The 25,364-nt window shown below is 37.9% G+C and overlaps 1 protein-coding gene across 1 annotated transcript in view; it reads right to left on the bottom strand.

Annotated features, from left to right (window-relative positions):
* Positions 1–21,452, bottom strand: part of PRIM2 (DNA primase subunit 2) — a 110,972-nt gene extending 89,520 nt beyond the window's left edge. Inside the window, exons 1-5 of the mRNA XM_026122535.2 lie at positions 21,140–21,452; positions 20,283–20,386; positions 19,890–19,969; positions 17,239–17,359; positions 518–613 (exon numbers count right to left, since the gene is read on the bottom strand). Coding sequence (XP_025978320.1) covers positions 518–613; positions 17,239–17,359; positions 19,890–19,969; positions 20,283–20,386; positions 21,140–21,296 — 558 coding nt within the window. The 5' untranslated portion in view covers positions 21,297–21,452. The remainder of the gene's footprint in view (positions 1–517; positions 614–17,238; positions 17,360–19,889; positions 19,970–20,282; positions 20,387–21,139) is intronic.
* Positions 21,453–25,364: the final 3,912 nt, after the last annotated feature.

Here is a 25,364-nt window from a genome sequence, read left to right as displayed (position 1 = left end):
GGCCTTCTGTTTCAGGTATCTTGAAATATTTGATTCATGTAAAACACACACAACAGTCCTTGGAAATGGATCTAGAACCCAACTACCTGCCCTTAGAGAAGAACTGGTGGATTAAGTTAGATGCTTGTTCCCTCTCTCCTTGCTTTCTTGCAGAAAGAACTGAAGAGTAGTTCAATCGGAGCAAACTTAGTTTCAGCAACTGATGTTTGACTCCGTCCTAAACAGCCTGTCAGCCAGGTGATCTGTCTAGGAAGCATTAACAATTAGGACCTTTTTCTGTGGCAAGAGATGGGTTGGAAGAAGAGGGCAGAAAACATTAACGATAGTTTAAAGACCCCTTCATCCTCATCAGCCCCTCTTTCACCCTCATACTGCCATGAAAAAACAGGAACTCTCACTAGTCTCAGTTAATTCAGATATTTTAATCATCTGCTAATAACGGTACTAAATAACTTAAAATCAGTACTCCCAGTTTTAAGGTAAGGGAATGAACACAAATCTGAAATTCTGTACTTACCTTATAGAACATTTGTTCTTTTACTTTAGTCATAGTGAGGCCAGGGGTTGATGCACACAGATCGTTTGCCCATTCATTTTTCAGGTCTTCACTGATCTGTAATTAAGAGGTTGTGCTTAAAAACTGCAGGAATACTTCAGAATAAAGCGGGGGGGAAAAAACTGAGGGAGTTCATGAGATAAAAGATTACTTGATTTTTATCATCATTTTAGTTGACAAGAAAAACAAAATGACTACCTATTTAGCAAGTGATCACTAAAAATTAAGCATAAACCAGAAAAAAAAAATCAGTGGGCAATAATGTAAAATAACATTTCTTCTGAAGTAGTAGTGCAGATATAAAAACATACTATTTTTAAAAACTAAAGAAGTACAAAACACGTTCTTTAAAAAAAAAAAAAAGACATAATGATCCCTGCTCCTATACTTACTGCACACATTAAAACAAAACATAGTGATTCAATGGCAATTAATAAGTAGGGAGTTAAAAACGCTTTTATCAGATTTTAAACAAAAAGGTTAGCTTCAGCTGATTTTTAAAGCCAAACTTTAAAAGATGACGCATGTTCATGAAAATTGGCAGGGGGGGAACAGTGGGATATTTACTGTTCTCCAATGTTAGTGCTCTCACAGTTTTGAAAAGAGGTACGTTAAGGAGCAATGCTCTAATTTAACTTTTTAAATTTCAAGTATTTTAGCCAAAATTTCTTGCTTGAAAACAACAGGAGCGATGTTACATTTCCTAATGTGGATTTTTGGTTAGCACCAAATATAACACAAAAGTTGCATTTAAAATTAGCATATTTTAATGATTTTTTTTTAAACCAACCAATGAATCATTTTGGGGCTTTGTTCAACAGAGAAGAATGAAGATCAAAATTTGAAATCAGTGTTCTGCTCTAACTCCTGATTAAGCTCAGGTTCTATACTCTGAAAAAAAAAAAAGTCATAAGTGAAAAATAAGAATAAAATCATTGATAAAATCATAAACAAATCACCCACTGGAAAAAATAAAACATGCATGTTGATAATCTAGTGGTTAGATCTAATACCTTAACTATACGCAACAGTCTTAAATATTTACACAATAAGTTCTTGATAATGTATTATGAAAAAGGTCCCCAACTGGAAGGGATTAAACACTAAGGACAGAATGGCACAGAATACCTTCCCAAAAGCTTAGACAGAGACAGATATCACCAAAATATAACAAATAGCGTGACACAGCTCTACATAAACTGGACATGCTCTCCAAAATCAAAACCACCAGCATATGTTTCTGGAAATGATGCAAGAAAATGCTTGCTATAAAATAATTTGATTAACAATCACCTTTTTTTTAGCCTTTGCAAGGAAAGATTCCCACTTTTCACAAGATACATCCTAGAAATCCACACAATGTCACACATGCTAACAAAACCACTCTACTACTTCTGGATGATGTATTTCTTCTATAGATAGGTATGAATCTTAATCACCACCAACTTCAAGCTTGCTTTTCAGCTAGTATACACGAAAATTTTAATTCCAGAATAGTGACATCCTTTCCCCCCCCCAAATTTAGCATAGTTTCATGATTTCTAAACTGAGATACAGCTTGCTCAAGAGGGCCCAGTCTACCAGGTCTTTCTAGTCACTTGGTGAAAGTGCCTTTGAATAACAACAGCACAGTGTATTGTACAGACATCACGGTTACCACTGTACCATTTCTGCTATGGCATCCCGAAAGAAAAAAAGAAAAAAAAAAAAGTCAAACACTGAGCCAACACTATTTCTACAAAAAGCCATCAAAACACAGTCCAGTGACTGATTTAGGGTTAGGCTTGCAGGTTGAGAGAGAAGAGGGGAAAGGCAACATTGCTTGCTTATTTGTTTGTCGAAAGTCAGTTAGCTAATTTTAATCAATAAAACCATCTTAGTCAGTATTACACTTAATTTTAAAATTTCTTATCCTTTAAAATTAACATAAGCTAATCACAGTCCAATTCCAAACTTTACAAGCTGTCCAGATCCTTCTTTATTAGTAATTCGACCATCTCAACATTTTTGCAGATGCAAAGTCACAGTGACTTTAGATTTCCTTGGGTAAAAGTTATCCTGGTGAAACCTCCAGAAAAAGCAGTTAATGGGCCATGACTAAGAACATGGATAAGTCTGTGGACAGGGTTACTGAAAATACAATAAAGGTCAAATAAGTAAAAGTAATAAAGCAGTTAAATAATTTATTTCCTACAGCCTCAGGTATCCTACAGGTTACACAAACCATCTCAGTATGCTCCAGTACCCTTCCACAGCCCACCCAACACTGAATCCCGTCTTCATATTTTCAGCTAATGGAGAGAGAAAGGAAACAAGGATGTCCTTAGCTCCTATTAAAGCTGATAGAAGATTCCAGAATATACTAGTGGTTATTAAGCATTGAAAAATAAAACTTATTTCCCTAGAGACTGGAACATTAAAAGAAAAGTGCATAGGTAATAAGGATTTATCCATTTTTACATAAAAAGATGTAAAAGGTAAATCTGACTGAAGGCACAACACAATGAAAGTTATCTCACATAAAAATTTTAAGAGTAGCAAAATTAATGTGGTATTTTATGTGATAAAACAATCAATACTTAAATTCAGACTCAAGTTTTCAGTTACAGAATGGCATGTACCTCTGTAAACACCTTGAAACACGTACCCCATTTCTTCTTGGCTCATCCAACCAGGAAAAGCTTACTTCTTACACTACAATTTGCACATTTAATAATTTCCTATCTAAAGTGGCACCTGCACAAATACATTCCTGTAATCATTAATTAGACAGAATTAAGTACAGCTTTGAAATCTTGATTAGAATCCTAAAAGATAAACAGGCTGCTTAACTTTTGACAGAACTTGAAAACGCTTGTCAGATAAAATACTCTCCTGCTCAAAAGATAAAAAAGATCAGCAAAATTCTGCAGAGGGTGTCATGAAAGGGACATGTTCGCAAGCACCTAGTGAGCAATTCTGAATTCTCAGTTGCCCAAAGCAACCCAACAGCAAGACACGAGGTGCCGCTTCCCTGCTCCTGCCTCCTCACAGCTGCACAGTCCTGGCTCTTTCTGCTCCAGCCTTAGCGCTCATCCAACTTGCCCCTGAACAGATTCAAATCATTTACCCCAGGAAAACAATTCACTAGTTTTGCTTGGTTTATTTGTTGCCAGTTTAATAAACTGAATCTGCTTATTGCCACCAAGTGAGACCACAGGAAAAGTTAGGACCATAAAAGCTATGAAAAGGATCTTCCCCTTCAGTGACAGTGGGCCACATGATATGGCTTGAAGCAGTTTACTGCTTCACCCTAAGCCTTTGTGAAACATGAGAAAAACAACTCAAGACAAAAAACAACAAAAAAGGAAGGAAGGAAGGAAGGATTAAGAATGTTTTAATTGGGATAAGTTGCATAATTTCTACATTTCTTGCTTTCTATCGGAGAAGCATCCTGGAGCCATAAAGAAACAGATTTACATTAAAATATGAATCAGTTTCCCATTTTCTCCTTCCCTCTGCCCAAAGAGAACGGCTGAACTATCCATAGAAAAAGAGAAGGCACTTGATGCCACCATTCTCCCAGACTAAACCATGTTTTCTGCAAAATCCAAAACTGACGATCAGTCAGAACTGAGAATCTATGAGAATCAAGCTAGGACCCGCTATTCCTTCATCATTTCCAAGCCATGAGATAAACAGCAGTCAAACGTCACCTGGACAACCACTGAGTGCTACAGCACATCAGCACACAACTAGTGTGGGTACCCTTCCCACCTCCTCTACCACAAGCTGAAGAAAATGTGATGTAGAAGATACCTATTCTCCACTGGGCCACTGCATTTCTGGTAGAGTTACTGTTTCGGATTTTAGAAATCCAGAGTTGCAGCAGAACATCTGCCTCAGGATTCAAAATGTATTCTGAATGCAGTCTGGTTGTTTTTAGCTAGATTAGGTAGAAGAATGTTTCTGTCACCTCATTCTTATTGCATCCTTTTTTCCAAGTTTTACTTCGAAGCAGGTAACTTCTTCAATGCAGGAAGTGCGTACCTCAAAGTAGGAAGTGTGTACAATATACCAGCACAGAAGAATTCAATCTTAAATAAGACCTTTAGAACCTGCTATAACTCAGATTAGAAACCTCACAAAGCTATTTAATAAAAATGACACTACTCTACTGTACTAGAAGGGACACAAGTAACTTACTGTACAGTTTTTATTTCAGTTCTCCTTTAATTAGTTTCACAAGTTGATTTTAAGCAGTAAAAGCTATCTTAGAAGGGTCCATTTAGATTTCTGCAGATAATCAGCATCTGTTTCTAATCAAACTGAGATGATTACCAAATTAAAACTTTTAATTAGCATTTTGCATAATTTACAAACTGTTGTTCATTATGTTTATGAAGGTGAAAAGGGACAGCCCCAGTAGCTACATGTTTTCAGTCACATTTATTACTTATTTAACTCCACTTCTATAAAATGTCACCACCACCATATGTGCAAACAAAAACATGCAACTAGAATTACTGCAGGAAAATGCTAGTTTTCCCCATGACTGATAACGAAGTTGTGCCTATATTTTAAGGATCCATTAGAGAAGGGAAATAACAACCCATCCCCACCCATCCTGTTGGTGTGCAAAACCAGGGCAAGTACCCATTCTCCCCTCCTCCTCCCTTTCAACACTTTCCCCCCTCATGAATTTATGAGATGTGCTTATATTCTCCTGTAAATCAAGCTTGTATTAAGAAAGCCTATAACAGAATACTACAACTAGTTTTAAGTCCAAACGTTTTTTTTCCAACCTCACCCCATCTCCCCATCCCTTTACGTGTTAACTCACTAAAAAAAATAATCAGGAGCAAAAAAAAAAAATGTTCCTTTGGAATCAACCCTCCCTCCCTTTTTTCTCTCCCTCTCTCTCTCTAAGACCATCTCAGAATAAAGCATACAGCCTGTTGGTAAGATTGCTTTACAGAAGAGATTTCTTCACTACTACTTTGCAAAAAGGCTATCTATCTTCCTTGTTTTGCTGCAAAGCAAGCAAGCATTACAGGTTTTATCCCACCCCTATGTGGAGCAAATAGACCTGCCAGCTGGCCTACCAAATGCTAGTACTGCAGTACAGTGGCCTAGAGTACCACCTACCAGTTGAATGGGATTCTCACACTGCTAATGGTTACGATGAAAGAGGTCTCCTATGAATCTTTGTTCTCCTAATGCATCACTAGAGTCCTCTATAAGAGGTAGCTATAAACCTAGGCATTTGTTTAATTTTCCCTTATCTGGGACAAGAACCAATTAAAAAAGAAACAGCCAATTTTGTCTTTGACACAGAAGCTACTTGCATTTAATTTAAGTGAAACCATCTACTGAAACTTGAATGATTAAACCGAAAAATTTCTTTCTTACTTTGAAATAAGGTACTTCAGGGTGAGAGCAACCTGTTAGGCTTTTTAAAGTGCCAATAGTACACACACGTTTCATTGCCATATTTGACTCACTCAAGCATTTAAAATAACAATCCTACTTTTAAGTCTTTTCACATAGCTTTGTTTCTATTATGACTTTAAGTATAAAGTTAAGTGGCAGAATACGTATTTTTAGCTTACACTGGCAATAAGGCACTATTTTCCACAGACATGTATCGGTTCTGACCTTTGCTTGAAAAATCAACCATACTTGTCTTACTGACGACAGCAAAGGACTAAATAATAATTTCAGGTAGCAGCAAACTAAGCTAAAAATTCAGAATCATTTCCCTGACAAACACAAACTGCAGTCTACTCGGACATCGTAACCGTTTTAGCTTGACGTAAGTTTTCGTAAAATAAATGTAAGCTCTAGACACTTTCAAGTCTTAAGCATTCTTCCCCATTCTGTTTGGGAAAGGAAGAAATCTTACTTGATGCCTCTACAGTGTCGATGACTTGAAGCCTCTAAAGTGCTATCAGAGAAACATTTTGATTCATACACCTGCCACCAAAATGGATAATTGTAGTCATGACCTTTTAGTAGGCAGAGACAATATTGAATTTTTTCTTTCACATATATCTATACTTATTAAGGACACAAACCAGTCACATTCTCATTAATCCAAATCTAGTTTTAAGATCTTCTGTACCTTCTAAAAAGGCAGCTATAAAACATTAAAATTTTCAAGAAGCTGAACTACAAATATTTATACAACTGCCCCACTGAGATATATGCTTTTGAAGAAAGCATAATAGTAATATCAGAAAGTCTCTCATAGGAGTGCTCTGATCATAAAAATGGAAATTAAAGAAGTTTAATTTCTACTGTTTAAAGCTCAAAAAAAAAGTACTTTAACTGCAACATCAAAGAAGAGCTACTGTGGAAAAAATGAACTCCACTAATGTATTTTTGCTCTTTCCTCTTATTTTGCGTTCTTATTCTTTCTTCTCTGGCAGACGCACTATGGAGCATTAGCTCCACCAACTGACTATTCCGACCTGCTATCCTTTCGCCATTATTATGATACAAAGCATTAAAATAACATGCTGGATAATACCATTAAAAAATTAAAAATTAATTCTGCAATAACTGTCTACTACTCAAAAATAAGGCGTCTAACCTATAAATTACAAAAAAGTCCTATTTTTTATATTTCAAAAGACCTTTCAGAGGTCAATGTCTAAGGTAATTTAAACAGAATCTTTTGTACTCTGGTAAGGTGTAGCACCAACACTGGAAAAATTGTATTCAGGAAGAAATATACTACACTTCCAAATTTATTTCTTCTGGCTATTGTATAAAGTTAATGCGGAACAGACATTAGGGGGAATCTAAATTCAATTATACATCATCCTTATACCATAGACAACAGTGTGATTATTACTTTTATTTTCTTGTGGAAGCAAAACCAAAGAGGAATTATGTCTATTTGAAGGAACTAACAGTCAGAAGACAAGATGAAAGAAGGGTCACAGGAGAGCAAAACAATCAAGGTGATGACCAATGTCACTGAAATATAAATTTAGAATAAAGCTTTAAATATTATGGCACATTCTAGTGGATCACGTTTTAATTCCTGGAAAGATATAGTAACAAATGAAAGCACTCAGAAGAAAACAGAGACAAATAACAGCCCACATGGATCTGTTGAGAACAAATTGCGTTAGGCCAATCTCTTTGCCCTTGTCACAGTGCACAGGCCTGAAGGACAGGAAAAAAAAGCAGAAGTCATATTGTGTCAAAATTCCTTAAAGCATCTCATTTCTCATAAGCAAACAACAAAACAGCCCACTGAATCTGCTATAACCTGTGTGCAAAAGCAGCTGGAAGAGTCATGCATGAAAGAAGTTAACTCAGAAATAGAAGGATGTATTGAACCAAGTTCTGCAGACATCCATCCTGGGAATAGCACTATTTACTATTTTATTTAAATAATTTGTACATTAAAATAAGAGTTAGATTACGTTTAGATACCATGAGGCTAGGAAGACTGCCAGGGCTCTAGAGAATAGGATCGGACAAGAGAATTTGGTCTAAAAATAAGGGCTGTATTTTAAGACAGAAGTTGCAAGGTTCTACCTCTAAGCCAGTTCTATAGAAACAGAGAAACAGCTGATTAACTGGTAGTTCTGTGAAAAGGATTTCAGTGAGTTTTTTGATCCATCTCCAGCTTGGGACTCACTACATCATGTTGCTGAGGAAAAACAAAAAAAGCAAATACTGTATCAGGAATACATAAACATAGTCCTCATGTCATCTTCTAATTGGTAATGGTTTAGCTGGAATACTGTGACCAAGTGAAACTGCACTTTAAGAAAAATGTTAACCTGTTAGGGAATACCAAAGGAGAACCACAGAAGTGAGGAACTATCACATACAAGGAAAGACTGAAAGAGACAGCAAGAAGGTATAATTAGAGGTAGCCACAGAGAGGGAGAAATAAGCCAGTCTTAGCAGATAGAACAAGTAGAAATTGATTTAAGTTGCTGCAAGATGGATTTACGTTAGACATCAGAGGAGGGGAAAAGGAAAATAAAGCAGGGGAATGATTACTTAAGAAGGCTGCAGAATCTCCCAATAGGCAGATGCTTAAAAACAGATCATAAAGAACGGCCAGTAAAGATACAGCTTGTCTTTTGACAGAAGATGAACTAGATGAGCCCCTGATATCTGTTCAAGATCTGCACTATTATAGTTGATTCTAATTACATGTCAAATAAATCTGCCAGGCATTATAAGAAATGACCACCACTGATAAAGACATGAATGTACACATGGCGGGGATAATGCAAGCAAACTCTGGAAAGAGTTTTCATGCACACAGCAAATGAAACTGCCATATTCAAAGGGCTGCTGAAAGAGTCAAAGACCAGTAGAGGAAAGGGAATATGCAGCATTTTGAAAGCAACCACAGAACATTTTGTATCACATAAACAGAAGAGAGTCACTGAAATCGTTTCCAAAGGCAGACAAAGCATGATCAGTTAAGATGAACAAGTTTAGTGGCAAGTTTTCACAAGAACTGAGTAGGAAGGAACCAGAAGTTTAAAGTCTTTTCCAATCAAGGTACATCAAAAAACTTCAGCTACGAATGACGACAGATCTGTCACATGATCTCTAAGGACAAACAGTAGCTCTTCGATCCAGATTAAGTCATGCAATGCAAAGCAGAGAAGAGTCAAACTCTCAGGTTGAGGGCTTCAAAGGAGATACTCCTGACAGTGCCATAAAAGATAAAGTCAGAGTAAATGGTACTTAAAAGGAGTCCAGCTTTGCTACACTAAACATAAGCTAGGAAAACATCAAAGAGAGGAAGTAGGATGACAGAAAAGTGAAACTAGTGGAAAACAAAAAGCTAGTAGTGAAAAGCCATTTCTAATTACCAGGTAAGAGTTTAGACTGTAGTAACAGTGATACCACACATCCATCAAACAAAGTAAAGAAAAATTGTAAAGAATTGAATCCTACCGCCCTCACTACTGAAACAGCAGAACACCTTTAACAGAAAAAGTAAGTTAAGAGTATAATCAAAAGTTCCACAGCCCTACTCAGTGAGAGACGGAGAGCATGACTAAGTAGACTAGAAAGAGTTTCAGTAGAGAGAGCTGTAGCTGAGAAACACCAGAAGGACCTGAAGTTGAAACTGGGATTGGAAAGAGGAAAGAAGGAAAAAAAAAAAAGAAAAAAACCCCACACTCTAAGTGGTACACGCAGTTAATTCAGTGATGAAGTGGAGAAGATAGATATTGGCAGGAGAGCTCACTACTTGAATTGTTAAATTTTCTTTGAAGTTTAAATCCTGCAAAAAGAATGCCTATTATGAATAATCTCAGTGCATTAGCAGCTGCACAGAAGCACATTACAGTGTGGAAGAAGTCTCCCAGAGTTTAAGAGCAGAATTAGGGATTACTTCTATAGATGTTTGTACACAGCAAGCAGAATGTAAGAAACTATGGAAATCAAGCCGGTTAAGTTACAGAAGGTTACTTTATGATAGGCGTGAATAACAAAGGAGAAAAACGACTACACCAAGGTGAGAACAGGAGATAATGGCAAAATGAGTATGGCAGAGGAATTCTGAAAATTATCAGTTTAAAGACCCTAGAGTACATGTGGCGCTTGTCACTTAACTGTCCAATTCATTTGTATGAATGTGAAGAGCTCTGTGGAAGTTCTGTGAAAAGAACAAAGAGAAAGGTTCCATTCACTGTCATTTTAGGGAACAAAAGGATTGAGCAACAGCTGGAGAAAAAGTCAAATTCATGGAAAGAAGGAACAGTTAATGAGTACAGTAACATATAATTTACATTCTCAAAGGATGAAGAGAAAGATAATTTAGACTTCTGCCAGTGAACTCCCTTTATAAAGAAATATTATAAATTGGTATTCAAAGTAATAACTGGCATGTGTTAGTTGCCAATCCAGGGGATTCTACTTCTAACTCTCAAGCAAAGGTAAAAAAAATCAGTATGACTAGATAACTTTTGACACAACTTCTCCAGTAAAGGTATAGAACACAAAGCGGGGGGCAGGGGGAAGGAAAACTAAAAAGCATACTCTCACCGCTTTGCTGAAATATCTTAAAACAACTCCAAAAAAGAGAGATCATATTAAACATACCTATTTATATTTCTGAAGCATGCAAAACAGCCTAAGGTCTAGGAGCTACCATGCTATGTGACATATACAGCCTTGAAGAACAAAGAAAAGATAAGCAGCATACAGAGTGAAGGAAGGAATAAAATATATTCTGGTTTTGTGTCTTCAGGTTACTATTATCATGATTAATTACTACCCCAATGCTGGGTCCCGTAAGAGCAAATGGGTGAAGTTTTAACACCTTAATTCAGGCATTTCTAAGAACACCAATGGTCCAGATATTTTGTGTTTTTCCTTAAACATAGATACATTGAAAGTTTTCCAATAACTAGTTGTCTTGGTTGCAATAATAATTCTGATTATGTCAAAAAGGCTATCATAACTTCAAATTAATACACTATGAGTTAGCTCACACTACGAGGGTCCGAAAGCACTATTACAACAGCATATACATGGCCAACTTTCTCAAGTGCTTCTGATATGGGCATGCATAACCAGCCACAAGAGAAAATGGGAAAAAGCAAGAAGGTTGGGGGTAGAAGCAGAGGGAAGAATGAGAGGTGCATATCCAGCAGGGCATGTGACAAATCACATAGCCAGTTTCACTGATCAAGCTACATTATAGGAAGTGGCCCTGACCTACAAATGTCAACTGACTCCAAATAGGCTACACAGCACAATCTGGTAGAAAAAAAAAACAAAAAAAATCTAGCATTCCTAAAGTAAGCAGATAAGAACAGATGCCAAGCTCTCAGCAAGAAAGAGAAAAATTCCTAGTTAAAACCCAAATGCCACTTAAATTATATAGCTTTTCATATACTATTTTTGAGTTTAAAATATTTCCATCAATGACTGTAATATTTAAAATGAATATTCACTGTATTTTCCTTTCAATATCTTTAAAACCTCATATTAGTGGCTTTTACTGCCAGAAACTGTCAGGCATCATAACTGTAATTACTCATTTCTAGTAAGATTTTAATGCGTTAATCTCCTAAATTAATGTAAATCTCAACTGCACACCTGTGTTTGCATGTTCTCTTTGATGGGCCCTGTCACCTTAAATGTCAGCATTTACTTCTCGAGTGCTGCTTAAGGACTTCCTGTGCTCCCTATGTGACTGACTTTGCACACCAGATTCTTTTTTTTTTAATGTGCCTTGATTGCTGAAAATTACAAGCCATGGGCAAAATACTTTGGTATTTTTCCAGATTATGGAGCACTATCTCTTAAAAATTTGTTTTGTACGGTAAGTATACAATAGACTAAAAAAACCCTGAAATACCCGCTTCCATTAGTCTATTATTGTGATAGTTAAGCATTCAACATACCAATGAAAAATACACTTTAAAAGCATAAATTAAAACTAAGCAAGCTCTGGAAAAGGCAAACAGATCAGTAAGTATTCCTTTTTCTCTGAAGGGCGAGGGGCAATTACCCTGCAGAATTCACTTCCTAGTATTGAATGCTCCATACTGAAGTGTCAAGAAAGGCAATGTTCTCCTTTCAGGACGAGAACACATCGAACGCAGGAGATTCTCATATCTGAATACATCATATGCAAACATATCCAAAAGCTAACTAACCATATAACATTAAAATAACAAATACACATGACTAGGCCAAAAAGGAAAAAGTCATGGACCAAATGTGGGGGTTTTGTGTGCTCTTTTTTAAATAAGCTTAATTTTGAAGCAAAATTATTTGTCTGTCAAACAACAAAATGTACATTAACCAGTCTCTCTTCCATTAAGTGGTTTCCCAAAATTTAGTGGCATATTTCAAATTTAGATTTATATTTCATTTAACAAGAAGCTATCTATGAAGTACTTTCTAAAAAGTTGAGACAGACAAGATTACAGACTGAGGTCCAGAAATTAAGAATTGCCAAATAAGGATAAAAGTAAGTGTTACTGTGCACAAGATTTGCATAGTTATCGAACAGAAAGTTTAGTCAATGTTCCTGTAAGTCCAGTACTCTAAGCTGAACAGCTAGCTCCTTTCTGGAAGATGGCAGAATTTTAACCAACACAAATACACTATCCAAGCTGCCATTTTCCCAGGGAACAGAGAATACCTGATCAGAAATATCCCATGATTGATCGTCAATTGCATGACACTGCTCTAAGTAAACCACATTTTAAACCAGGTGATAGATATCCATAATAATACTTTATCAAAATATTATTTTCTAAAAGTTGTTATTGTAAAGGTATCATGTAAAAAACGCGGCTCCCAGGCCACTTTGCAAGGGAAGCCAAACTGAGGTTTAACAACAGTGTCCTTCTTGCGTCTTCATATAACAGCACCAAAGGTATTCAGTAACCAAACTACATAGAGACTCCTGTAGCTCCAGTTGTAGGATCAATTCTCAGTGTTCTTTGCTAAATAGCTAGCTGATTTTGAGTATTCGCTGTAAGTAGCGGCAAATCCCATTTTGTGAAAACACATAACTACTGTCCCAAACTGATGTCAAAAAATCAAAACATAAAGCAGGTCGTTGTCAGAGGTGTTGAGTTTATCCTCTCTGAAGCTGCTTGAGGCTGTTAAGTATTTGGGGTTTGTTTGTTTTAAAGGAAAACTTTAACTGAGAATTAACATTAGTACAACTCCAACCAATCCTTATCAGTCGCTAATCTTGGGCATAACTACAGTCCTCCTCACCAGTGACCTGTCTAACAACCTATTTTATCCAACCTGACAAACACATCATTTACGTTCATTTTTTCCTAAGGAAAATGCCACTGCCATTTAAGTGATTTTTCTCCCCTCTACCATTTACAGCTAACTGGAAGCACATTAGCAGTCAAATGCACCAACGGTCTACAAACGTTTACAGTGGAGTTTAAAATAAAAATATAAATTAAAAATATGTAAGTTGTAACAACGAAACCCTACGAGGCTGTCATTTCACATTATGGTTCAAGTTAAATTAACAGCTCACCATCACCAAAAAGGAGTGAAGCTAAGGTTCACTTTAATTCTACTACCCTTTTATTCTTTCTACTCTCTCCCATTTCTTGACATTTTATTCAATTTCACATGCGCTACCTCTTGCCCTTGCTGGCACAAACTGATAGGATAACAAACACTAAAATTTTAGCAAAATTTTGAGCACTGAAGCAACACTCCAGCAGGCTCAGCACCAATCCAAGCATCTTGTGCACTCATCAAAACAGATTGCCCAAAGCTGTGTCCTATAAATGATTAAAATGTAATCTATCTTTTAATTGTTCAAAAAAAGGTTTAAGTTGCACTGAAGGTGAACTTTCAGCTGTGCATCAGAGAACTGAAGTGTACAAACAAAACCTAAACAACAGTGTGGCACAAAAAGCAACAGAGGAGGGCAACAAGTTGTATTCTGTGACAATTTGCAGTCTCTGATTTCTGTAAAAATGAGTCTGACTCTTTCCTAACCAAAATAATTCACAAAAGCTGAATTCTCAAACAACAAACGTAAGGGAAGCCACTGCAATAATTTCAATGGGCTGTTGAAGGTAACAGTTATTTTCAGCATTGCTAAGGATTGAATTACTAGGAACGCAGGTCCAGTCAACTTGTTGGCCATGTCCTTCTTGCTCATTCTACTGCCCAGTTGCAGTATCCTGAAAAATTCTGTACAAATGGATTCCTTTCACTTGCAGTGTCTTCCTTCTAACTATATCAAGAGATTACACTGAGTAGCAGGATTAAGATGCAGAAGCCATTTGATGCTTTTCATTTACAACCAGAATAAGCTTTTCTCTCTCTACAATAAAATGAAATATTTTGATTCATGATAAAACATTGATCTTTGCTTTCAGTTGAAAAATGAAAACCAATATGCAGATACAATTTTATCTAGATATAAAAGGAAAAAAAAAAGACACACGTAAAGCAAAGATCCTGAGAACATATATTTCAAGAGGCAAACACAAAACTCTAAGGCCTGGTGACATGGAAGATCATACTCAAATCTGAATTTTAGTTCTCAGCAATGCTAAGAAAGCCCAGGTTTCAGAAAATTCTCACAGAAATAACTGGATTGACTAACTCAATCCAGTAACAGTTTTGTAAAAGTAATTTACACAAGGATTTACCTTAGATACCTTATATTGTTATCTTACATATCATATACTAAATGTAGAGTTTATTTTTTAAACATACTGTAAGAATTTTGAAAAAATCATAGTGTTATGCACATTCAAGCACAAATGAAGGCCTCTGGACTATACAGACATCATCATCTCTAATCTGAATAACTCAAATAGTTTATAGTCTCCCATTTACAAGCTAGTACAGAGTATCTTTATATCTGGTAAAACTCCCCAGAGCAAATATTTACATATTGCAATAAATCCTTTCCCATGTATTTTACTCCACTAGCAATATAAATGTCGATCACAGTACAAAAGAAATCCTATTATAAAACTGAAAATATTCATTATCATTAAATTTCATTTCCATTTTGTTTTCAGAAAGTTCTTCCTCTTTGATTAAAATTCTCTTTAATCATGAGATCAGAACTACCATCATTTCAAACTCTTTGAATTTCTTATACGACAGTCAGTTACTAAAAGTCTGTATTTTTCCTTCCGGTCATTAACATCTCTGTTCTTTCCAATGAGTTGCTAAAGCAGATCTTTGGCAATAACACCTTCAAAGCAGATCTTAACCACTGTTTAAATATTATCTCTGACTGGTATTAAAGACTTCTTGATTCTATAAAGCAACAGCTTTCAATCCATAATTCACAAATCTACAAAGCCACTGCAAAAACAAGCTAAGGAAACACATTGCTTTCTCATGCATATAAGCAAACATGAAAAGAAGAGAAGTGGTAGCTATTGAATTCTGAGTGCTTAGCTTCACTTTTTTTGGTGCTAGAAGTGAAACGTAATGCTGAAGTGAAACTGAAATGGTGCTGAAAAAACTGTGGCAAGACAATCCACTTATTCCCCTCCTCTCCCAAGCAGTTTAATGGTTCTTGTGTTAAATACTGAGGACCACTGCCATGTAGGGAGAAAATATTAGAACTAAGATCAAACCTCTAACGTCCCCCAACAGCCAAGTAGTTTTGGCTACAAGCATTTGAATGCTTTTGGCTACAAGCATTTGAATAAAAGGTCTTACAGCTTTTAACTAGACATAGCTAAACTGGACTAAATCAAGGTCTGAACTTTAGTGGCTCTGGTCTACCTCAGATTATAATTCTGAAATGTAGACCTTATCTAGAAAATGCAAGCTGCCTTTCTTCTCTTTATAAAGCTTAACTAGTTTTCCTAGAATATTGCAGGCAATTGAAATCCAATCGGAGAATTTCTGTTTGCCAATATGGGAACCCAACTTGTAGTATCAGAATTGTATTCATTTTCCTGCAGACCATTTTATTTTGTAAAAGATGCAACATGCAACAATGCAACACTTACTTTATCTCGTTTTCTGCACAATAAATCATGAAAGCTTTATAACTTCTGACATAAAAACATGAACAGGATGGTTTGTGCTCTTTTTCTTTTTTTTTTTTTTCCTCTAATGATCCCCTATGTAATACCATAGAGATTAAAATAATGGAATTCCCTATTAATATTTAAATGTTCCATATATGAAGGGAGGGGGAACAACTTAGCTTAACTCTCACTAGAATTATGGGGAAAAAGAAAACAAAAACAGAAACAAACACACACATACTAGTAAAAGGTGGGTAAGTTGGACTTTCAATGGAAAGATGCTTTGTCATCTCTACAGGCATAAGAAAGTAATACTTGTTAAATCTTTTCTACATATTGAAGGCATACTTAATAACACAGTACCAAGCTATACTCCTAATTATTTCCAATAACCTGTAAACATTAATTTACTCGCACCAGCCTGAGAGCTGAAACTGCGACAAGAGGATGCGAGACTGGGGAACAAGCAGCAGAAATATGTCTACACACACATACATGCCACTTGCACCAACAAATGATGTTCCTAACAGTCTCTTGAAGATGCAAAAAAGCCGAAGAGCTACTGTTCATCTAGACAAATTCATTCACATGTACTGTTGCCAGATCTTTCAAGCCAGCAACATATAGTGTGGCAGTCAGCCAAATAATTTTAATATTAAATTTTTCTAAATAAGTAGTATTTTAAAATACAATCTTTTTAGTATAAAGATGATCATACAAACATCACTGTCTTATCACTAATACCTTCAGTTAAGGGAAATCTTCATTGCACAATTCATCACATATGCAAAAGGAAGCAAGGCAAGTCTGACTTGAGTGTTCTTTGCACTGGTGAACAGCTGAGGTATACAAATGTTCTATCTGTAGGACACAGTCACCCATCTAAAGTCTTGACTTTATGATACCTCCTGTAAGCTTTTGTAAATATTGTTTGTCAGGGTCTTTTTTTTAATTACACATTTTTAGTTAAAAGTGTTGGTCGACTCAGACTGAGCTTCTCTTGCTGCAGCACAAAATTACTTCACTTAGTTCTCATTATTGCGGCATAACCATCCTCCAAGTTCAGAAGGAGTTTTGACTTTTTGAAAAGCCACAAGTTTGTTTTTTAAATACGAGTATTAAAACTGATGTAAAACTGACTTAATGAGAATTCAGACACACACACTGCATAACACAAAATACAAAATGCAACATACTTACAGCTTCAAATGATATGTTCACATATTCCAGGAATTTCTGCCTTAAACCGTCACTCAGTTCCTTGAACCGATATCGAAAGAGGTCCATTTCTTGTTGAAGAAACCAGCGCCTAAGATCCTCACTACAAAGAAATAATAATAAATATATATAAGTTGTGCATTCTCTCTTCTGTCATGAACTAGACGTCGGACCTAGTGAACACAGCATTAGATGTACTTCTGACCTTGACACGGGATTCCTAAGCATCAGCACATTACTCATAGCTACCGTGAACAGGTATCAAAATGCTAATTACCAAAGTAACACCACATACACAAGCACAGAACATGGAAGATACCGTTACTTGCCGTAACGGAGCATTCTTTTAAACAGTCCCTCTGAAAACTATGCTGAGAGTTGCTGCCATGACAATTCACAGATTTCTGTGAAAAAGACTGGTCTGTGGAAAAATTCTGCAGTCTTACAGTATTTTGTTTATAATATTTGAGCTGTCCTCCCCGGTGGGCCAGTGGTGAATAATGAATTGCAACAGACCTTTAAGCATGGGGTGGGGGGGGAGCAAAAGCTCTGCTTGAAATAGGGTTTGGAAAAGAAAGTAAGTAATACTCAAATTACAATTCCAGATGGAAAGGCCCTCTCTAGATCCTTCCTAGAGTAGAGTCTGTGGACAGTTTCAGTGACCAGGATGTACAAATGATGTGTGCAACTTAAAATACAAGTAAATGCATTGATGACTTATCTTCTCTAGCTCCTCTGTGATCATTTTGCACGATAACAGAATCCTGGGATCGACGCATAAATAATAACAATAACTTCAGACAATTTTACTCTTAATGCAATAGCTTTATGCTGTGTTTGTTTCCCTAAGCAAAAGTCAAGAATGTATAGTTACTTTGGAGGCCAGCCCCTAAAGAACAACCTCTAGTTCTTCCTGTCCTTCGGAAGAGTAAATCAGGGACTACACTGTCATTACACAACTAGCCAAGCTGCTGCTGAAGACAGGACAGTTGCAAGTAGCTGAGACATGGAAGTTAGGAAGGGCAGCAGAACAAATAGATGAGAAATGCTTCCTAGCTTTTTCTCCCCCGCTTAAAATTTTGTGTGCAAAACCCTCAAGAGTTTAAATTGGATCAATAGCTTCATGATCAGAAAATTAATGTAAACAGACCCTTTCGCATTAGGGAATGGCAAAAACACACAAACACACACACGCACACACACACCCCTATCCACCCCCTAAGAACTGCTGAAAAACCAGATGTACTTGCCGTTCTGTACCTGTGTAGAAGTACTTTTGAAAAACATGAAAATGTCCCTAAATCTAGGGTCTCAGACTAGTAGCTCACATTCCAAAATTAAACATGACAATTCAGTTACCAACACCTTAATGTTAAAATAGCTTGTAGAAGCCTGGGCATGGGTCAGAATTCCATCTTACCAGGCAACCAACACCAGAAGATTCCTTAGAGTTTAGAATTCAAAATACAACAAGGTAGACAGCAAGGGAAATATGGGTAAAGTGCACACAAAAGTCATTTCTAAATCCACACAAGAGGCAGCAGTTTCAGCACAGGAGTCTAATTTCTTGTTTAGAAAAACAGCAGGAAGAAGAGAAAAAGGTTCATGAAGAACTTATTTCTGTGTTATATAACATAGGCAAGAAAAAGGAAGCACGAAAGTGTGTTTGAAGATTTACTCAATAGAAGAGCTAGTGTTCCCATCAGATCAGAGGCAAGATTTAGTTCTTCTATGTTAAGTAACCGACTTGTGGGTTATGCTGTTGTGACTTTCAAGTTCCTTAATAGCTAACTTGACAAGCTGAAGAGAGAAACAACACAGAAGCAGAAACGCATGGTCATGGCCAGCAAGCTAAAAAAATTCTCTTTAGAGCCATGTTTGCCATCAAAGTGAACAAAACAAGAGTATTCCATTTCCTGGCCTTGACAGATATAAATTACATTAGCAGAGGTGTAAAATAAGTGCATGGATGAGACTGTTCACCCTCAAGACAGTACATATTGTATCTCAGCAACATTATATAGGAATAAACTTTAATATCTTGGATTTCAGAAGGTAGAAGGAAAGTCAAAGATGATAACAAATGTACAAGTTTAAGGGACAAGAACAGTGGTGCTCTTCAGCTAATGCTATTCAGCCATGTACAACAAATACAAAACACAGCAATCCAAACTATAAATGAGGACTGATGCATACAGAAAAAGTTGATGCAAACTTGTACCCCTGGGTGGCGTTGCTGGCCCGCTGGAAGGTTTAAATAAGAGCTATGAACGGTCTGAAAACAGTCCGAAAATAGCCTTCTGGCAGGCCACAGGGAACTGAATTCAAGCTAATTTGTAGTCAAGCCTATTTAAGCACACTTTTCAAAGACTCCTACCTTAACGGCTTTCATCAGTTAATGATTTGTGACAAGTTTATTTTTCTGACCTAATATGATAAACACTTAATTTTGATCCTGAGTATTCCTTTTCATCACAGATTAATCTAAGTTTCAAGAATAAAAACGCCTCTTCTTGAATCTGCCTCTCTATTTAGTAAGCACATCATTCTCTAATGTTTGTAATGTATATAATAATGTCTACATATGCTTAAAATTACCAACAAAAGCATAAAATAATTCAGAAAGTACTTACGACTGACAGTAAGCAAGACGTAGTATGAAATGAGAAATATGATCTTTTCTTCGTGCATCATAGTCATCCTCAGCCAAAGCCTAGAGAAGGTATTACTGATTTCAGCAAAAGAAGAGGTAAACTCTCCCAGATTAAAAACACACAATTCATTTATCAGTGCTGTTTAACCAAATATCAGTACTCACATCTAAGACTATAAATGCAAGACTATTTAAAAAAAGGGGGCAGGCTAAAAAAATAGTAATTTACACTCTCAAAGGCAAATCAAATCTCTGATTAAGTGTCAGAAATTAAGTTCTAGCCATATTTCATTAACCACACTCTTATTCAGAATTTTTGAACAGCATATAAAAAACAAAGTGCAAAAAAGTTCCTCTTTTTATTTTTACTTACTTTGTAGGGAAACTTAAGTTTTCGGAGCTCCTGCTCCAACTTATTTTTGTACATTTCACCACTTCTTACATAGCTCACACCAAGGTTTTCAACTGCCTTAAGCACTGGGGAGGAAAAAAAAAGTCCATGTAAGAGACAACATACTGAAAAGAAATCTAACTATATCATAACATGACTTGGGAAATGGACAAAATTGCATAAGGCCAAGGAAAAAGCTTTTAGTGGCAAAGGGAGAAAAGAAGATTAAGAAATACAGAAGATGAAGCATGACCTACAGCAACACAGGTGTCCCAGACCAAATTCTGAGACCCATACAGTCAGTAGAGAAAGGGAGGCACCTAATCCTGATAGATCGCCTCCAAAATATCTGTTTTCATTGTAAGGAAGGGAAACCACTGGTTCATTGGTTTCCAAGAGTTCTAGGGATGCCCTGCTCCCACCTACAACCAGATAAATCATTTACTGAGACAGCAGCATGTCCCACAGTAACACCTCAAAGCAGTACACGCACATAAAATCCAACCATAAAAACTGGAACTATAGAATCCTGACTGCTATGCAGTGATCATTGTGAAATCGCTGCTAATTCTGTGAAATATCTAAAGCCACATGCTTTCCTTCAAGAAAGTTTCGCACTAGCACAAGTGGCAGACAGTTTATATTAGTAACAGGCAGTAAGGGTCCTAAGGTTGTCAAAAAACACGTAGTTAGAATTAAAAACTTGACTAGATCTTTGCAGCCACACAATATAAAGTTATGCAGATTTAGGTTTGCCGGAGCAGCAGTTTTGCCGCAGGCCGGCAGCGGGCCGTGCCGGGACGCCGCCCGAGCCCCCACGGCTGCAGGCCGCTACTCACGCTTCAGGCGGTCGACGGCAAAGCTTTCAAACTCGGCAAGGGAAATGTTCTCCGTGGGCGGCTCCTGGTAGAACTGCAGGCTGTGCGGGTACTGCTCCCGCCGGTCCCCCGCCAGCCGCGCGTGCTTCAGCCTTGCCCGGCTGCTGCTGAACTCCATCCTCTCCACGCAGGAAGCCGCCCGCCCCCACCCAGCAACGGGCGCGCGCGAGGAGCCCCAACCGCTACGGCTGCCGCCAACCGCCCCAGCTTCCCGCGCAAAGCGAACCCCGCCACGCTTCCGCCCCAAGCCCCGCCCCCGCCACGCTAAGCCCCGCCCCAGGAGCCCCACCCGGTCAGCGGCACCGCCTTTGCCCTACCCGCGGGCGTCACGCTGATCCCGACCCACCTAGGCCACGCCCCCTTGGGCCCCTCGCGCGCGGTGATTGGCTGGGGTGGACGAAGAGGATAAAAGGTAGAGTCCAAACAAACGGTGTGCGTTGTGCCCGCAGCTAATATGGCGGCTTCAGCTACATGCGGCAGGAGTGTTGGTGGCCTCTCTAGCTCCGAAGGGAGCTCTATGGTGCCCGTGCCCGTGGCGGGAAGGCGGCGGGGGCCGGCTACTGCCCCAGTTACTGAGACTCCGGTTAGGGACGGGGAGAGTTTGCTTGTAATGCAAACAATGCTTGTAGTGACAGCGGATTTAACTGGCGTAAACTAGCTTATTTTCACAAAATAGGCTGCAGTTCAAGCCAAAGAAGCTTCTGGACAGACAGGGCCAGCAGAGGAGCAGGGGGTGCTACTGTGCCACCTGCCAGCCCCTCAGCTCCCCAGGCCTCCCGGCTCACACCCCTGGGCCCTGCCTCTGCCTTAACCAATTACTTAGTGTAGCAAAAAAGCAGACGACCTGATCAGAAATATTGTACTTTTTTTTCTGAAAAACAATAGCTACAGTGTTTAGCCCAAAGTAAACTTTCAGCAAATAAAACACATCAGTGAAGTGACAAAATTGTTCAGGAAGGAGGACTCAAAACCTTAGTGCTAGCTGTGTGCCCTGCTCGCTAGGCTACAGAGCTGAGCCTTTTTTCTGCATATGTGTGTGAAGCCTGTGTGGTCAAGCCATGTGATGCCCTCAATTCAGCTGTTAGCGGTGGGTGGTGATGTGGTGGGGTGTGTATCCTCCACGGTGGTGGTCTCCACACCGTCACCACCATCACCCCCATCACCCACTATATTGTGTGCGCGTTAAGCCGCTTCTCTGGGAATTGAAAGCATGTAACAACTTCAGGGACCTAAGTTTCTCCAGAAAATTTATAGAGATACCTAAATAGATCAGACAGGTCTTTTTTTTCCCTGATTTTCTTTTACATTATGTGCCTGCCTGATATTTTGTAACTTTTTGTCAACTTGCAGTTTCATGACTAAAGATCTTTAATAATATTTACCACCAAATGCAGCAAATATCCTTCTGTTTTTTTCCTTCAACCTTGGAGTTTTGGAGACTGGATCTAGTGGATGGCTATTGAATACCTGCAATAGCAGTAATTTCCATTACTTATTTGTCTGTAGACATTGTCAGTGTTCACAATACTGAATGTCAGTATAATAGTGATGCCTAAGGGTCAAACCAGACTCATGATTACACTAATTCAACTAGGAAGAACAAGTGCACCAGGTGAAGTTCATCAGTAGTACCAGACAGCAACTGACATCAGACCGTCAGCAGGGACAGGCCACAAAATGATGGTGCATAAATTCAGTGTGTCTAAGGTATCTGTGGTGTCTCCGAAAGCTAAAGAGCCTACCCTAGATTCCCCTTGATTCATTCAACACTCTTAAAGTCCTTCTGGAGAGCCTGGCAGAAAGTAACTGTGATTCTCAGCCCTCTTGTTTTACAACAAAATTTGACTTGACACACTTGATTAATTTTTCAACAATTCCTAAAGCACAACTGTAGTACTTGTATGCCAATTTTACAGTTGAATTTAATTTCTCTAGAATATATAATTTCCCTATTTTACCTAATGCTTTGTTGTCCAGTTACTCTAACAAAGTCATGGAAGTTACACGTGTCTCTAAATTCCATTCTTGTTCTTCCCCATTAGTTTTAGCAGCGCGAATGTCTGAAGCCACATTCTTCTTTATCTGCTGTTTTCTCTAAAACTGGCCAGAACTGTTAACTATTTTCATCATGCTTTTCTACAGTCCTGGTACTAAGCTGTAATTGATTTTTTTGTTGTTCACCAAAATCCTCTTTCTTCAAGATTGGCACAAGTGCTGTTTTTTGTCAGTCATTACCATTGACCCTTCTTCACATTACTGACTGCAAAATTATTTGAGTCTTATGCAACTCTGGTACCCAAAAAACAGCATCATAATATCACAAAGTTTTGTGACACTTAAACTGATTTGAAAGTGAAATATTTAGCATAGTATTCATACACTGAGGAACTTCCCTCTAATCCCATGATCCCATAAACTCTGCACAGTTCTACGGTCATATAATTTTGTCATTTTTCCAAGATGCCACAAGATTTGCTATTTTTTCATTGGCCGTTTTGCTGCAGCTGATGTTATGTTCTATTTTGTATCCTGGCCTCAAAATGCCACTTATTTGCCATTTTTCTCCCAACCAGAAAAGCTCGTTAATCATCTGGCAGTAAAACCAGTGTAAATAGATGGAAAGAGATGGAAAATTGGAACTGACATTCAGTTTATACCCAGGAAGCAAGGACAACCATTCACTTAGGCTGGCAAGTTGGTCTCAAGAACAGTGAAGCTAGCTTGGACCAGGGCACATATTATTCTCATGTTCATGGACAACAGCTAAGACATTGTAGAGCACCCTAATTAAAGCTTTAAGAAATAGTAACATTGGGCACAGGGCTAGAACTGTAGGCTACTTCTGTACTAGCAAATAAAACATGGTGCTGAGTTCAGCTATTATGGGATAGCCCACTCCATACTACTCCTCAAAACAAGGCGGCCACATCCAGATTGCCTGCTGAGAGTAGGCCTTTGCTCATGGTAATTCTCAAACTGTGAGTTGTGCAATTGGGTCTGGGCCAAAACTGTGTCAAGGACTGTTTTAACAATTTAACAGTGTAGACAGTCACGTGTCGTTCTCCAGGTCTATGCCTTGTAGTTTTCCAGGGAGTAGGCAAAAATGCTAACAGTATCTTTATTTAACTAAAGCAACTTTCTTCAAATAGCCAGTGCTCATATTTGCACAGTTTCCTCCTCTCTTCAGCTGGATGCTATATAATTTGCTCTAGAGTAGAAGTGAATCTGTCAAAATTCATCTAGCAGTTGTGTGGAGGCCGAGCTCTTGCTTTTGACTGACCAGTGTGCTGTTTATCACCCCGGAGATCTTACTCAGTCAGTCACTGACGGCATGCAGTCCAAGGAAGGTCAGAGGGTCAGGTGAAGAGTTTGCATACCTGTGTGTTGAGCCTGTACCCAGCCTGGACAGAAGGGGGAGAAGTTTGACAAGTCTGAGGAGCATTCTGTGTAAGTCAGCAAGGCTTTTAATTTTAATTTAATTTTAGTTAATGTTTTATGTTACTGGCACATATGTGGTAACACAATTTTGGAAAATTGGACATGCAGTTTGCTGTCCATCACCATTTCTTCTCTTGAATCATGTCCTGCTATCTTTAACAGGTCAGCAGTTATGTCTCTGTTTTTTCCTGGTTTTCCTCTCATGCTGAGTACTGTTTTTTCCTCTCATGTTGAGTATTGATCCTCAGATTGACTGAAATTAGGTAAAGCCCAATCCTGCTTTTTTTCATTCATTTCAGTTACCCATTGACACTAACCTTATTGCAAAACATCATATGATTACTTCAGCAGAAGTTAAGAAGCAAAATTAACATCTGTATTACCAGACTCAAATTTTACAATGCAAAACCTTGGTAGGGGGTTGTCAACCTTTCACACACAACTCCTTTTATTAGGAAAAGAGAAAAGATAAAGGAGTGAAAAGGTACCATCTTTGAGGAAACTCCCCAATCCATAATTCAAACAATTTTATAACCCCAACTTTCTTAGTGACCTATTTATTGAAACTTGTAGATGGCAATATTTCTCACAACAGCATTTTCATTACTTTGTTTCATTTATTAAGCATCAGTTCACTTATAATGACTTCCACATTGACATTACCAGTAGGGTCTGATTTTAGAAGTATTTTTAAACAAAATCGTTGATGTTCCAACAGCCCACCTCCCAAATGTTTTATGACAACATC

Source organism: Dromaius novaehollandiae, chromosome 3 (assembly GCF_036370855.1).
Source record: "Dromaius novaehollandiae isolate bDroNov1 chromosome 3, bDroNov1.hap1, whole genome shotgun sequence".
Classification (NCBI taxonomy): Eukaryota; Metazoa; Chordata; class Aves; order Casuariiformes; family Dromaiidae; genus Dromaius; species Dromaius novaehollandiae.
The sequence above is the reverse complement of the archived record's forward strand: the minus strand, read 5'-3'. Positions and strand labels throughout refer to the sequence as shown.